Genomic DNA, 12,766 nt, shown 5'->3' on the forward strand with positions numbered 1-12,766 from the left:
CGGAAGAGTGTGGGGCGGGGGGAGCAGCAGCAGGAACACCGCCATCGCTCAGGACGGCTCCAGGGCTCAGGGTGGGCCCATCTGGTGGGACGGGGGGGAGGTGGGAGAGGAGAGTGTGGGCCTCGGCTCTGCCCCCATCCCACAGTCCTGCTCTGCTGCCTCCTGGGATCCTGAAAGGGATTGACATGGAACGTGCGGCAGGCAGCTCATCCTGGAATGTTCTAGACCCTGGGACTCAGAACAGGAGCTCATGGAGCTGTGTTTGGAGGTCTCACAAGGAAGGGACCCCAGGTCCCCCAGGTGGCCTGAGGGGCAGGTGATACCTTGGGAACCAGCTGCGGTCTAGGCACGCCCAGGAGGTCACACAGGCGGTTCCGCTGGGCTCTCACGACCGGGAGCTCGGCATCCCTGGGGAGGAGAAGGCAGGGAGCACCATCAGCCGTGGGGACAGTCCACGCAGGTAAATCTGCCAAGATCTTGTCGGGTGTGCAGAAACCCCAACGCCCGAGATGAGGTAGAAATCAGGGAAAAGGATGCCTCACCCGCACTCACACAAGGCCTTGCTCCTGAATGCTTTCTCAGGGAGCCCCGCGAGGGGCCCTTGGCCCCCAAAGAGCCCCACCCAGGGGCCAGAGGCAGGAAACACCAAGACAGCAGGGAGATGGGGGCTAGGGCACAGATGGGTTTTGACTTTGAAAGCTGTTACAACTTTCGTTAAAAATAAAAATTATATTTAGCAACACCATAAAGAAAACTGGGCATGTTTTTCTTTTGTTATAAGAAAAAAAAGTTACCCATAAATCCTCTGGAATTTTTTAGCAAAGGAATTGGGAACACGCCCTGTCTGCCGTGAACTGTGAGAAGAGGAAGGCAGGTGTGGGAGCTCAAGGGGACCCCGGGGCCCACCGGGCGCTGGTGGCTTCACGTCACCCTCCCTTCACAGTCCTTCTCAAGCATGGAGGACACGCCTCTGTGCTGTTATCACTGACATCGCAGACAAGCGTGCCCTGTCCAGCGGCTCGCAGAGCAGAGGCGTCCCGTCTCCTGGGGCCATGCTTTCTGCTCTGGAATTTTTGTCGCGGGGGCTGCAGCATGTTTACCAGAATGCCCTCCTCCTGGAGGCAGGGGTCTCCCAAGGAAACCTCGACGAGGCCCTAAAACCCGAGGCCCTGCCCTGTCCTTCGGGGCAGCTGGGCCGCCAGGTGGGGGCGGGAGCTGCATCGATGCTTAGTCTCCGTGTGCAGGGCTTGGCCCTGCAGGAACGTCACTGTTTTGAGGGAGGGCCACGTGAGGACATGATGCATGTCCCTCCCTCGTAAGCAGGGTGACCTGACCTGGACGGAACCCAGTCCTGGGGGCCTCACTGCTGCTGCCTGAGCAACCTCTGAACTTTGGTTCTGTGCCCAAAATGGGGACGAGGAACGTGGTCACCTTGAAGAAGCACGTGCAAATGCCCAAGGGTGCGCATACGTGTGAGCAGTGCCTGGAGCGGGACAAGCGTCACCCCCCGTCATCCTGCACTGCTGCCCGCTGGACTCTGCTCGTGGGCCACCCCTTCCCTGCTTCTCCATCAGCACCTCCTTGCCCCACTCAACACCCCTTTCAAACCTATCATCCAAACCCATCAAGAGTCAAGGAGCCAACAGAAATGGCAGGAACTGTGCTTAAAACAACCCTGGAGCCCTGACCTGGAACGAGGGGTGGCCCTGGGCGCCAGGAGGGAAGTGAGTGTCTGGCGTGGGAGGGAGACATTCCCCACGGAGGGAGACACTGCCCGCCACGCCACTCCACGCCTCCCTGCACTTCTGACACCATAGTTCAGGGGGCGGGAGCTGCCATTCTCAAGTGATTTCAAACCGATTAACTGCAGAAAGGGCTCCCAGAGCCATGACACGATCAATGGAAAAGTGGCCACAAAAAAATAAGTTAGGCTCTAACCAATCAGTGCTCGGAACAACCCAACTTTTCACTTTAAAAAAATGGTATTTGGTAAAAAATAATTTCACTTTGAGGATCTTCCAACCCAAACACCCCAGGAGCAGGAGGCACCCTCTCCTTCCTCATCCTCTTGGGTGGGAGGAAGTGAGCCTGCGCAACAGAAACGCAGACATGTGGGTGAGGAGGGGTCGGCCAGACACCACTGCCGCCTCGTAACCCAGAGCTGAGCCGAGGGCTGGAGCCCCTCTTTCCTCTAACCTCTGGAGGGTTTTGGGAGAGACCACGACACGCTCCGGGGTCCCACTCGCTGAGGTGCCGCACCCGCCGCGCTCCCGGGAGAAGGCTGGGCCACACTCACCAGGCCGTGCTGCTGAGCACAGCCATGACCTCGTCTAGGACTGCGGTGGGCACCACGTCATAGGTCAGCACCATCTCATACACCTGGCTGGCCGTGTTCTTCCGGATCTGGTGGGACGGAGAGCAGAGCTAACGGGACCCTGGCTGGGAGCAGGGATGGGGGCCAGGCAGCTCCTGAGGGCCCAGAGTCCCGGGAAACCAGGAAAGGCTGGCTGGGCAGACAGCTAAGAGGAGCTGACCTCTCCCCACTCACGATCCATGGCCACAACCGCCATGGCCGCCCCGCGCCCCCCAGCGGCCCTTATCAGGAGGAGGCCGCACAGCTTCCAACATGCCCTCGCTGAAACGCTGCGCTAAACCCTGCCCCTGATCAGAGCAGTCCTCTCACCTGTTTTCTCGTCTAGCTGTGCCTGGTGGGGACTTACTTCATGGAACAGGTGCCCTCAGAACCCCCAGGCCCACCCCCGAGGTCCTGGCCAGCAGCTCAGGGCCTGGAACCTGCATTTCTGATCACGGGGAAAGGGGCATCCAGTGGCCCCACTAGGAAGATGTCACACTGGGGTATCTCTTCTGCCTAAGGAAGAGAAGACTGCCTAGGAACCTGACTCTGGGGTGGGGGCTGTGGGGCAGGTGCTGCCCCAGGTGGGGGTAAAGCCACTCAGCTTGGGCCTTCCAGAAGCCTCAGAACCAGAGCCTGCAGGACACTGATAGGCTGAACGCCTATTCTCAGTGGGGCACCCAGGTGCACCTGCGGCCAGGATTCCAGGAGGCAGGGGTCCCCCTGAGTGTGGGCGTTTCCCTGCACCCGGGCCCATTGCCTGGGGCCCCAGGGGAACATCAGGACCTGCCCCCAGAGGCAGGGGCCAAGCTCAGCCATCACACGGCAGCTGCTGCAGCCACCAGGCACAGGACGCCCCGCCCACCGTGACGAGGCCCGCCCTCCACTGAGGGCCGCCCACACCAACACCAGGAAGCATCAGCGCCCCCCAGCACTGATGTGGGGGCCGGGACACTCACCACGGGGAAGGGGTGGCAGAGCAGGAGGAAGAGCTGCAGGAGGACCTTCCTCCTCACGTCTCCGGGGAACTGCACCAGCCCACAGAACCTGCGGGGACCCCACACTCCAGTGAGTGACCCACGACGCCCCACACCTTCGCTTCCCGGCGGGGGAGGGGACCCAGGTGCTGTCTGTGAGGACCCCCAGGCCTCAGGGCCGTCTCCCTGCGGGGAGGCAGCCCAGATTCAACATCCACTTTCTCTCTGTCGGTGGGGGCATCCATACCTCCACGGTCGGGATCAAGTCTTGTTCTATGACAAAGCTCCCTGACCCAGTGCCCACTGACCTGCCTAGGAGGCTGGCCCAAGGGTGGGCAGGGTGTGGCAGAGCCCCCCAGCTCCGCCAGGAACACGGAAGCATCAGAACGAACATCCCCAAGCCTGTGCTCAGCTGCTGGGCCGGCCTCTCCCCTTCCCGCCTGAATAAGCTCCTTGGAACTCACACCGCGATGCTGGACCGCAGTTTCTGGACGTCTTTGGATTTCTTGATCTCTTCCTTACAAAGCGCGAGCAGCTTCACACAGAAGGGGTGACTGAAAGGAAAGGACAAGACCTGGAGGTGGGCTTCTGGGGAGCATCTGCCGATGGCACCCCCAAAGACAACTCACCCCTGGGGATGCACGCCAGGGCACCCAGCTGGCCCCTTTGCAAGTGCAGCAGGGGACAGAGCCCCACTGTCCTGTCCTCGACAAGCCACCTTCCCCACACACTTCCCTGTCCCACGGCCCCGCAACAGGAGGGCAGGCCATGCCCTGGTGGGGCCTCGAAGTAACAGGAACACCCAGAACCCCCACCCCACTGCACACCTAGCCGATGTGTGCCATGGCAGCACCAGGCTCAACGCAGGATCAAGGAAAACGACCGCACCGTGACTGGGTCCCAGGACTCCTGCGTCCAGGTTCTTGGAGGGTCAAGGAGGGACCAGGGGCGCCCCCCACCCAGTTCTGCTTGACCGAGGAGAACGTGAGGCCATGGCGACCACGACCAGCGTGGGTCCCCATGAGAGGAACATGCTCCTCTCTGGCAGAGCCGCGACCCCAGGCCGGTTCTGGACGCTGAGGTCCCTTCTGTTCTCAGCCTATGTGGCTGCTCCCCAACTCTCCTTCTTCCTGGTGTGCCTGCCCCAGCCACTTGTCTACTCCTGCCCTCCCGTGACCTCATGAGATCACACACCACCTGTTTACTGAGGACTTTCTACTGAGTTCCAGCGTTGATGATCCATCTCCTCTGGACGAGATCTATAAGCACCTTAAACCAAACCTTTCTGCTATGAACCGAATGGTCACATCTACTACGTTGAAGTTCTAACTTGGAACGTGAGGGCATTAGGAGGTGGGGCCTTGGGAGGCTGACGAGGAGCCCATAGGGGATCAGTGGGCTAAGAGAAGACGTGGTCTCTAGGTGGTCTCTCTGCCACCTGAAGACACGGGAAGACCACGTCCCTCTGCTGAACTTGGACATCCAACCTTCAGCACTGGGAGGAATGAGTTTCTGGTGTTCAACCACCCGGGCTGTGGTATTTGTTACAGCATCCTGATCTGCTTGGAGAGCCTTCCAACTCGACCCCCAGGCCTCTCTGGTCCACGCCTGCTCCATCCAGCCTTCCTGTCTGAGAACCACTGTGCCCTCCCAGGGGCCTGCCCAGGAGCCCACAGTCCTCCTCGGCTGCCTCGTGCCCGCACACCCACAGAGATCTGCTGGCAAGCTGCTCCTCTCCAGCACCAGCAGCCACGAACCCCCAGCTGGAGATGAGCCTGACAACCTGGAGCGCTGCTTTCTCCTACCATTTCAGTCTGAAAATTTTCAAAGCAGGAAAATAGGTTAGGATCTGAAACAGAACGCTTGGCAAGTCCAGCCGTGCGATATACACAGGATCACATGGCACAGCCCGTGCACGCACAGGCCACTGCTCCAACAGCAGGCGTAACAGACACGCTGGGCTGCACCACCAGCGAATTAAAGGAGAAACCCTTCGATGTTAAAAGAGCACTTGAGAGTCTCAGCAAAGGCAGAGCAACAGGGACCAACCAGATCCACTCCCGCCTGGAAGAAGTGACAGTGAACAAGACTCAAGACGGCAGAGTGCAAAGGACGGGACCACCGAGGCCTGAGTGGCAAAGGGGGCGAGCCTGCAGCTGCCTAGCTTCCTGCCTGTGGAGGGGGTGTGGCGGGCACACAGAGGGGACTGGCGCAAAACCCGGTGCCACTCTTTTTCAAATTGCAGGCCAGAGGCCTTGAGAGATTCGCCCGAACCCTGCTCAGCACAAGGATGCTGCCCTGGCTGTGGAAGAACCCCCAGAAATGTGACCCTCAACGACTGTCACCATCAGCCTAGGGGGGGCTCTGAGATCAAGTGACCGAGAGCAGAGACCTCAGAAGTGGGAGAAAATGAACCCCAGATGCCAGAGCTGCAGACGGGGAGGCTGGCGCAGCGGCTGCAATGCTCCGTGCTCGGCAGCTGAGCAGCCTGAACCCAGCGGAGAGGGAAGTGGCCTCGTGTCCACTCCCTGTGCCCACCCCCGCCGGCCTCCCAGTGGCCCCGCTGTGTCTGAGATGGGCTCTTCACCTGGCCCAGGTCTCAGCACCGTGACCATCACAGGCCCTCTGTGATCCCGTTCACCATCCAATCCACCGTCCACAGTGGTGCTGACTGCAGGCCCCCGTCAGGGGCAACGCCCCACCTGCTCCGTGTCCCAAACAGACAGCAGGAGCCCCAACCCCACGGGAGCAGCCGATGTTCTTGGTGGCTCTTAGAGTGTGTATAAAAGCTGACCCTGAACATACCAGGAAACTATCTCCCAGAAGCCTGATCTCTGGATCTGATCAACGGTTCTCTGAAAGGTGAGCCCGAGGCTGAACCACTGAGGCAGCACTGAACACAGAGCACAGGGAGCACTCACTTCTCCTGGGCGGTGAAGATGTCGAAGCACCCGTTGGCCAGCATCTGGTCCAGCGTCTTGAGCAGCGGCACGGACACCCTGGGGGGAAGGCAAGTGTGAGATGCCAGGTGTCAGAACAGCGGAAGGGCAGACCCGCGCACGCGGGAAACTCAGTGCCACTGCCCCGCGGGCCTCCCTGGACGGCCAACAGCTCAGCCCCAACCAAACTCCTGGCAGGACGTGCAGGAAACGACAAGCCAGTCCTGAGGCTCATGTGCAGACACCAAGGATGAAGACAAGCCCACGCAGCGACGGGAAGAAAGCGCGGGCCTGGAGAGCTAGCACCGCAGAGCCCAAGTATCAAAACCGTGGGATCCTGGTGTGAAGACAAGCAAATACATCCAGGAACAGAAGAGCCCCAGGCTGGACCACACACCCACCATTTCTGAGAATGACGCAAAAGCAACGCAGTGGGAAGTCCAGTCTTTTGCACACATGGAGCACCGGGGCGTCAACAGGCAAAACCGGGACACAGGCCTGGACTTGTAGTCGCATCACACAGAAACCAACCCCACTCAGACCTGAGGTCTGAGCGGAACACTCAAACTACGAAACTTCTAGGAGAAAACGTTAAGAGACAGTCGTGGAGCCTTCAGTCAGGCAGAAATTTCTTAGATAATGACACAAAAAACACAATTCATAAAAGAACAAGGATACAAACAAGTTTATCAAAGTACAAAATGTTTCTCCTTAACAGAGAGACTGTTAGGAGTGTGGAAGACAAGCTAGAGACTGGGAGGAAACCTGCAAATCACATCTCACAGAGGACTCGTCCAACATTGTAAGGAAACCTCAAACTCCAGCAGCATGTTAAAAATAAGCACCCAGTTAAAAAAAAAGTCAGAAGATCCGAGAGACACCTGACCAAAGAGGCTCTGCAGACAGCCCACGAGTGCCCAAGAAGAGGCCCGGCACCCTCAATCAGCAGGGGAGGCAAATCACAGCCACGACGAGACACCGCACCCCGTCAGATCAGCTGAAGTGAAAGGGCCGACCAGGCCAGCTGTGGTGAGGCTGGGGGCACCCAGATTTCTCAGTGACAGAAAGCAGATCAGTGGTTGCCTTGGGGCTGGGGGGCCACAGGGGGTGGGGGCGGGGGTCAGGAGGCAAACTGGGGGTGACAGGTGTGCCTGACCGCTTCATGGTTGTCGGCACGAGTCAGAACTTCTCAGACTGCACTCTTTACGTGCCTCTCGTTAGGTCATGGTTGTCGGCATGAGCCAGAACTTCTCAGACTGCACTCTTTACGTGCCTCTCGTTAGGTGTCACCCATGCCTCGGAGCAGAGCGCTCTGGGTCGAGTTCCTGTTCATTCAGACTGTCTGGCTCCCAGGACTAGGGCCTGTGTGAGGGGCATGCAGTCCAGCCAGAGTGACTGGTACCCGGCTGCCCTGGGCCAGCCGAGCACCGAGTCCAGGAACAGCCCTTTGAGAAGGTGCACGAAACATCCCCAAGTCTGCAAGTCAGGGCTTTGGGGTCTACACTCCATCTTCTTAGAAAAGCAGTTAACAAAATGCTACAGCAAAAACGATGAGAAGACCGGTTGCTTTCCAATCCTGGTGGTCACGGTTGTGCGTGAGCCACGTGTTGGAACAGCGGCCATGACGTGCAGGCAGGCACGACCGGGAAGCACCCATGCCAGAGCCGGACAAGCTCTCCTGGGATCACAGCCTCTGGCACTTTACTTCCAACATACACAGCCGCCTCAGAGTGCAGGCTCTGAGGGGCCTGGGAGGTGACGGCCAGACCCGGGGACGCGTGCTTGGGTCACGCTCTTGCCTGGCTGTGCCTACCTTACCTCCCCACAAAATCCTGCTGGGCAGTGAGACCCTGGGGGTCTGAGAAATCACTGTGATGATACCAGCGCTCACCTGTCGTTCAGAAGGTTATCCTCAAAGACCTGCAGCAGGGTCCCGCCGAAGTCCTCCAGGGCCGCCGGGTCGTTCTGAATCTCCTTCATGTACTCAAAGAGGCCCTGTGTTGAGTACCTGACCTGCCACACAGAGAAGCGTTCTCGTAAGAGGGACAAGACCACCCTGCTCCCAGCTCTCCCTCCCCGGGCTGCCTGTGTGACAGACTTTCGTCTGCTGCACAGCATGGGGATCCGGCAGAGGCTGTCCAGGCCAGGCGTGAGGAGCCCATCATGGGCGTGTAGACACCCATATCACGGAGATAGTTCTGGAGGCAACCCAAGCCCTCACACACTGTCACCAAATTTGTAAGAAGCACCACTTAGATGCCTGGCATCTGGGCAACCACTGCTGCTGGGGAGCAAAAGCAAAGGCACCTCCCCTCAGGATAACAGCAAACCCATCACACAACCAACACCCAACAGGTGAGTCCTCAGGGAGGAGTCAGCAGAGCAGGAGAGCAGATGCAGGCCTCCCTCCGACAGCAGACACCAGCTCGTGAAACAGAGTGCGGGACAGTGGGCGATGATTATTAAAGAAAATGCAATCATGAGATGAATGTGCAAGGAAAAAGCACAAGAACGCTTCAGATCAAACCGAATGTTTGGTAATGAAATATACAATTTCTGAAACACCAAACATTCATGAGTTTGAGCAAGCTCCAGCAGACAGTGAAGGACAGGGGAGCCTGGCGTGCTGCAGTCTGTGGGGGTCACAAAGAGTCAGACACAAGTGAGGACTGAACAGCAATGACAAAATATTCAACTGTGGGAGGGAACAGGCAGGCTACACAAAACTGCAGACACTGGAGTAACTTAACAGGAGCATGAAGGCGGAGAGGACGGACAGTAGGCAGGAATTAGGGGGCAGACACCTTTCCAGAAGTGATGAAACCCACAAACCCACTGAATCGGGGCCAAGGGAGGGATGAGAGGCGGGGGCAGAGTCACACAGGGGTGACAACAGAGTAGAACAGACAACGAACCACCAACAGAACACACAAGCAGTGGACAGGGACCTGGAGAGACCGGCTGGGGAAGCACGGGGCCCTCACTGTGCGGGGGCATGAATCCAGACCCGAACAAAAGCCAGGGAGCTGGCCGCTGAGCTCCTGCCTCATGTGCCGTCAGGTCAGGGGAACACCACCCGCCCACCCCCAGAGGGTCCCGAAGGAAGGAGGCAGCGCTCCCTCACAGGGACGCCCACCCAGGCGCCTGCTCACCGTGGACTCGGTCAGGCCACCCACGGACACGGCCAGCCCCAGCAGCACGTGGTAGCGGTAGGCAGGCAGCCCCAGGAGGCGGGCCACGCGCGGGAAGGCTTGGGAGGGCGCGCCCCAGTTCACGGAGGCCACGGCGGCCCTGCAAGACAGGAGCAAGAGCTGGAGGCGCTGCCCCATGGGGAGCAGGGCTGTCCCCCCGCCCTGGAGCAGGGCCCAGCACCTGGGGAAGAGCCTCTCCAGCTCCGGCCGGGCGGGCACGTGGGGGATGGCAGGGCTGTCGGCGTGCAGCAGCGCCAGGAACACGCGAGCCGCGTGTGCACGGAACCGGTCGATCTTCTCACTCGCCTGCTGGGCTAAGCAGCACATGAGCTGTTGGCAGCTGCAGACCAGAGTGCAGGGTTAGCGCGTCTGGAACCGGAGAGTGGGCACCTGGGCCAACCTGGCGGTGGGTGGGATGGGACCTGACGCCTCAGAAGCCCGCGCGGGAGGTCTGGAGTGGAAGCAGTGGGCCTGACATGACCATGGGCTCCAAGAAGGGGAAGAGATGGAGGAAGGGGCATCTGCAGCCAGAGGAACTGAGCTGGGGGCTGCTGGGGAAGCCAGCCCGGGTCTCCTCAGGGGCCTGGACAAGAGCAATGGAGGGGGCATGGTGACCCCAAGCTGGCAAGGTGCCCAGAGGCAGCCCGGTGCCCAGGGCACCAACAGAGCACAGAATGGCCAGTCTCCAGCGGCACAGGGGCCCTGAGGTCAGGAGCTGGCTGTCCTCCAACAGGCCTGAACCCCAGGAGAGGCTGAGCCAGGGGCAGGGGCCCTGGTGTCAGGAGGGAGGGCCTGGGCTGCCCCTCTCCCTACACGGGGAGAACAGACTCACAGGGGGGCCTCGATCAGCTCTGGCTGGTTCCGACCCAGCAGGAGAGTCAGGTCCATCAGACTGGTCATGGCTGCCTCGCGGACCCTGCAGAGACATGGAGGGGCTGAGGAGCTGGCCTACTGCCCCAGGTGCTACGTGACCATCAGCCACTCAGCAGGGCCTGGCGCCCTCAACCCGGGACAAAAAACATGCAGGAGGCTCGACAAAGGCTGCTCGCAGCCCTTCTCTGAGGATGCTTCCCTCACATATTACCTCAGAAACACCTGACACCCAAAGACAAATGGCCAGGGCCCAGAAAACTCTCCAATAGTGCACAGAGAAATAGCGCTGGTTCCCCCTGAACCTTTAAGCACAGAACATACCCACAAAGTCGGTTTGTTTTTTCCTCCTGGCAAAAAAACTTTTAAAGGCTTTTTGAGGGATAAATGTATGTAGAACAGCTCCTGTTTGCTGGTCTAACTCCAGAGTAAGAGCACCATTTCAAACTTGGGACAAAGAACACTCAGTCCAGCTGGGCAATGGGGACCACAAACAGCCCCACATTACCAGGGTCAGCAGGGACTACACACCCAGGGCATCCACCCTCCCGCCAAGGAGAGAGCACCACCCAGGAGGTAGCATGCACCATCACGCGGTCAGAAGACCAGACCCTGAGCAGCCGCCTACACCAGGCGAGATGGAGACCATGGCTCTGCATTCGAGGCAGGCCCGCTGCCTGCTGCAGAGCCGTCAGTGCCCTCTGGAAGGACGAAGCAGAACCAGAGCGTCCTCAGTGTCCAGGATCCGCTCGAGAGCCACATGGCACAAAAAGAACCAGGAAGACGGGCCCCATGTCCCGGGCAGACGTGAGCCCCGGCTGCAGGCAGAGCACCATCGCCCACACTGCCCTGGGGATCAAGAGCCCAGCCAGGGTCAGAGCAGCGACATGGACCACCTCTGGCCTTGGTGGGACACTCATGAGAAGAGCAGGGGACGAGGACAGCACGAGCGCCTCACCAGGCGCCCACGTCCCCGCGGCTGTCGGTGGTGTAATCCTTCAGACAGTCCAGCAGCGTGCAGTAAATCTGGGAGACGTTCTCTCTGCACACAGCTTCGTCCGGAGGCCCTTCTGCCCGCACACCGACAGTCTGGCAAATCCTAAAATTAAAAACGTGTGAAACCCAGCTAACGTCTGAGAATCCCATGCAAGCTCTCCTGCCGTTCTTGTCGTTTTGGCTGGATGTGTCTTTCCTGCCAGGATGCCCTCAGAACAGACCCATAACCTCAGAAGCAGACTCATAATGCTCCTGCACTAATGCAATGCTGAATGACACGTCGCCAAGCCACATTTCTAGCGTCTACAGTTTCAGGGTGCACTGGGGGCTGGCTGTGGCTGGCCCCTCCTACCCCGCCATCCTACAGAAGGCACTCCACAGGGCTTGTCAGAGAAAGGGCAACCCCTCCCGACGTGCATGTGTGTGACTAACGTCAGCATTCCCTCCACACAGGCAACCGGGGGGTCACGAGCAGATAACTCAGCCCCAGTTCCTGAGCAGGCCCACTGTCCCCAAAACACAGAGGTAAGTGCACTATGGGTTTCATTATTCATTATGACAAAACCGTAATGATCCTCTATGAGTTGGCATGTTCTCAGACAGTCCTCTGTAAAGAGAAGAAACTAGAAAATAAAAATGTTTGCCTCAAAGTAGATTCAGCCCCTGACCCACGGGTATTCTCACACAAACTGCTGTGAACATCCCTTCATGCTCTGTCGCTGGCTTTTGAGAGGACAGTGACTTTGGAGAGAAAAACCAGCAGGGCTCACCTAGAGATGGCCTTCAAGGCATCCCGCCTGGCCTCAGCAAAGCTCACGTCCTTGGGAGAAATGTGGGTAACGGCCCTCAGGCCTGCTAGAACCTGAAAAGCAAAGGCAGAACTGCGGGCCTGAAGATGCACGTACGTGCACGCAGGTGGAGGCCTGGCCTGGCACCCTGTGCCCGGAACACAGCACAGCATGGCTGGCGGCTTGTCCGGGTAGACCACATGCTCTGGAGCACACACAGAGCCCGAGTGGGGCAGAATAGACCACATGCTCTGGAGCACACACAGAGCCCGAGTGGGGCAGAATAGACCACATGCTCTGGAGCACACACAGAGCCCGAGTGGGCAGAGGCGCCTCCAGCACTTCCCACGGCTGGCTCCTAACGACCCTCCTACCCACGCCCCCATCACTGGCACTCAGGCCATCTCTGCCAGTCTGCCTCCTCCCTCCAGGACAAGACCCTGCACCCAAGGCCAGCCATTCCCTCCTGCTCCCTGCTTGGAAAGTGCCCAGCTGCTCACATCTTCACCAGTTACTCTGGAAGTGACAGTTCCATTCTAAATGCCAGGTGCTTCAAATAGAAAAGCCCCCGGGCAGGGTTTGGATGGTCTGCTCCCCATCTTGATACCTAAGCTGGTCTGGTGCCTTGGATCCCAAGCTGTCAGGGGCAGGG

The 12,766-nt window shown here is 59.1% G+C and overlaps 1 protein-coding gene across 1 annotated transcript in view; it reads right to left on the reverse strand.

The window, feature by feature from the left end:
• The window catches only part of TBCD (tubulin folding cofactor D), a 148,720-nt gene that overhangs the window by 3,970 nt on the left and 131,984 nt on the right, over positions 1–12,766 (reverse strand). Inside the window, 11 exon segments of the mRNA XM_005887772.3 lie at positions 324–408; positions 2,297–2,403; positions 3,313–3,400; positions 3,795–3,884; positions 6,252–6,329; positions 8,161–8,282; positions 9,422–9,560; positions 9,642–9,800; positions 10,293–10,376; positions 11,289–11,429; positions 12,097–12,188. Of these exon segments, the coding sequence (XP_005887834.2) occupies positions 324–408; positions 2,297–2,403; positions 3,313–3,400; positions 3,795–3,884; positions 6,252–6,329; positions 8,161–8,282; positions 9,422–9,560; positions 9,642–9,800; positions 10,293–10,376; positions 11,289–11,429; positions 12,097–12,188 (1,185 nt within the window).

The sequence above is a fragment of the Bos mutus genome, chromosome 19, assembly GCF_027580195.1.
Source record: "Bos mutus isolate GX-2022 chromosome 19, NWIPB_WYAK_1.1, whole genome shotgun sequence".
NCBI lineage: Eukaryota > Metazoa > Chordata > Mammalia > Artiodactyla > Bovidae > Bos > Bos mutus.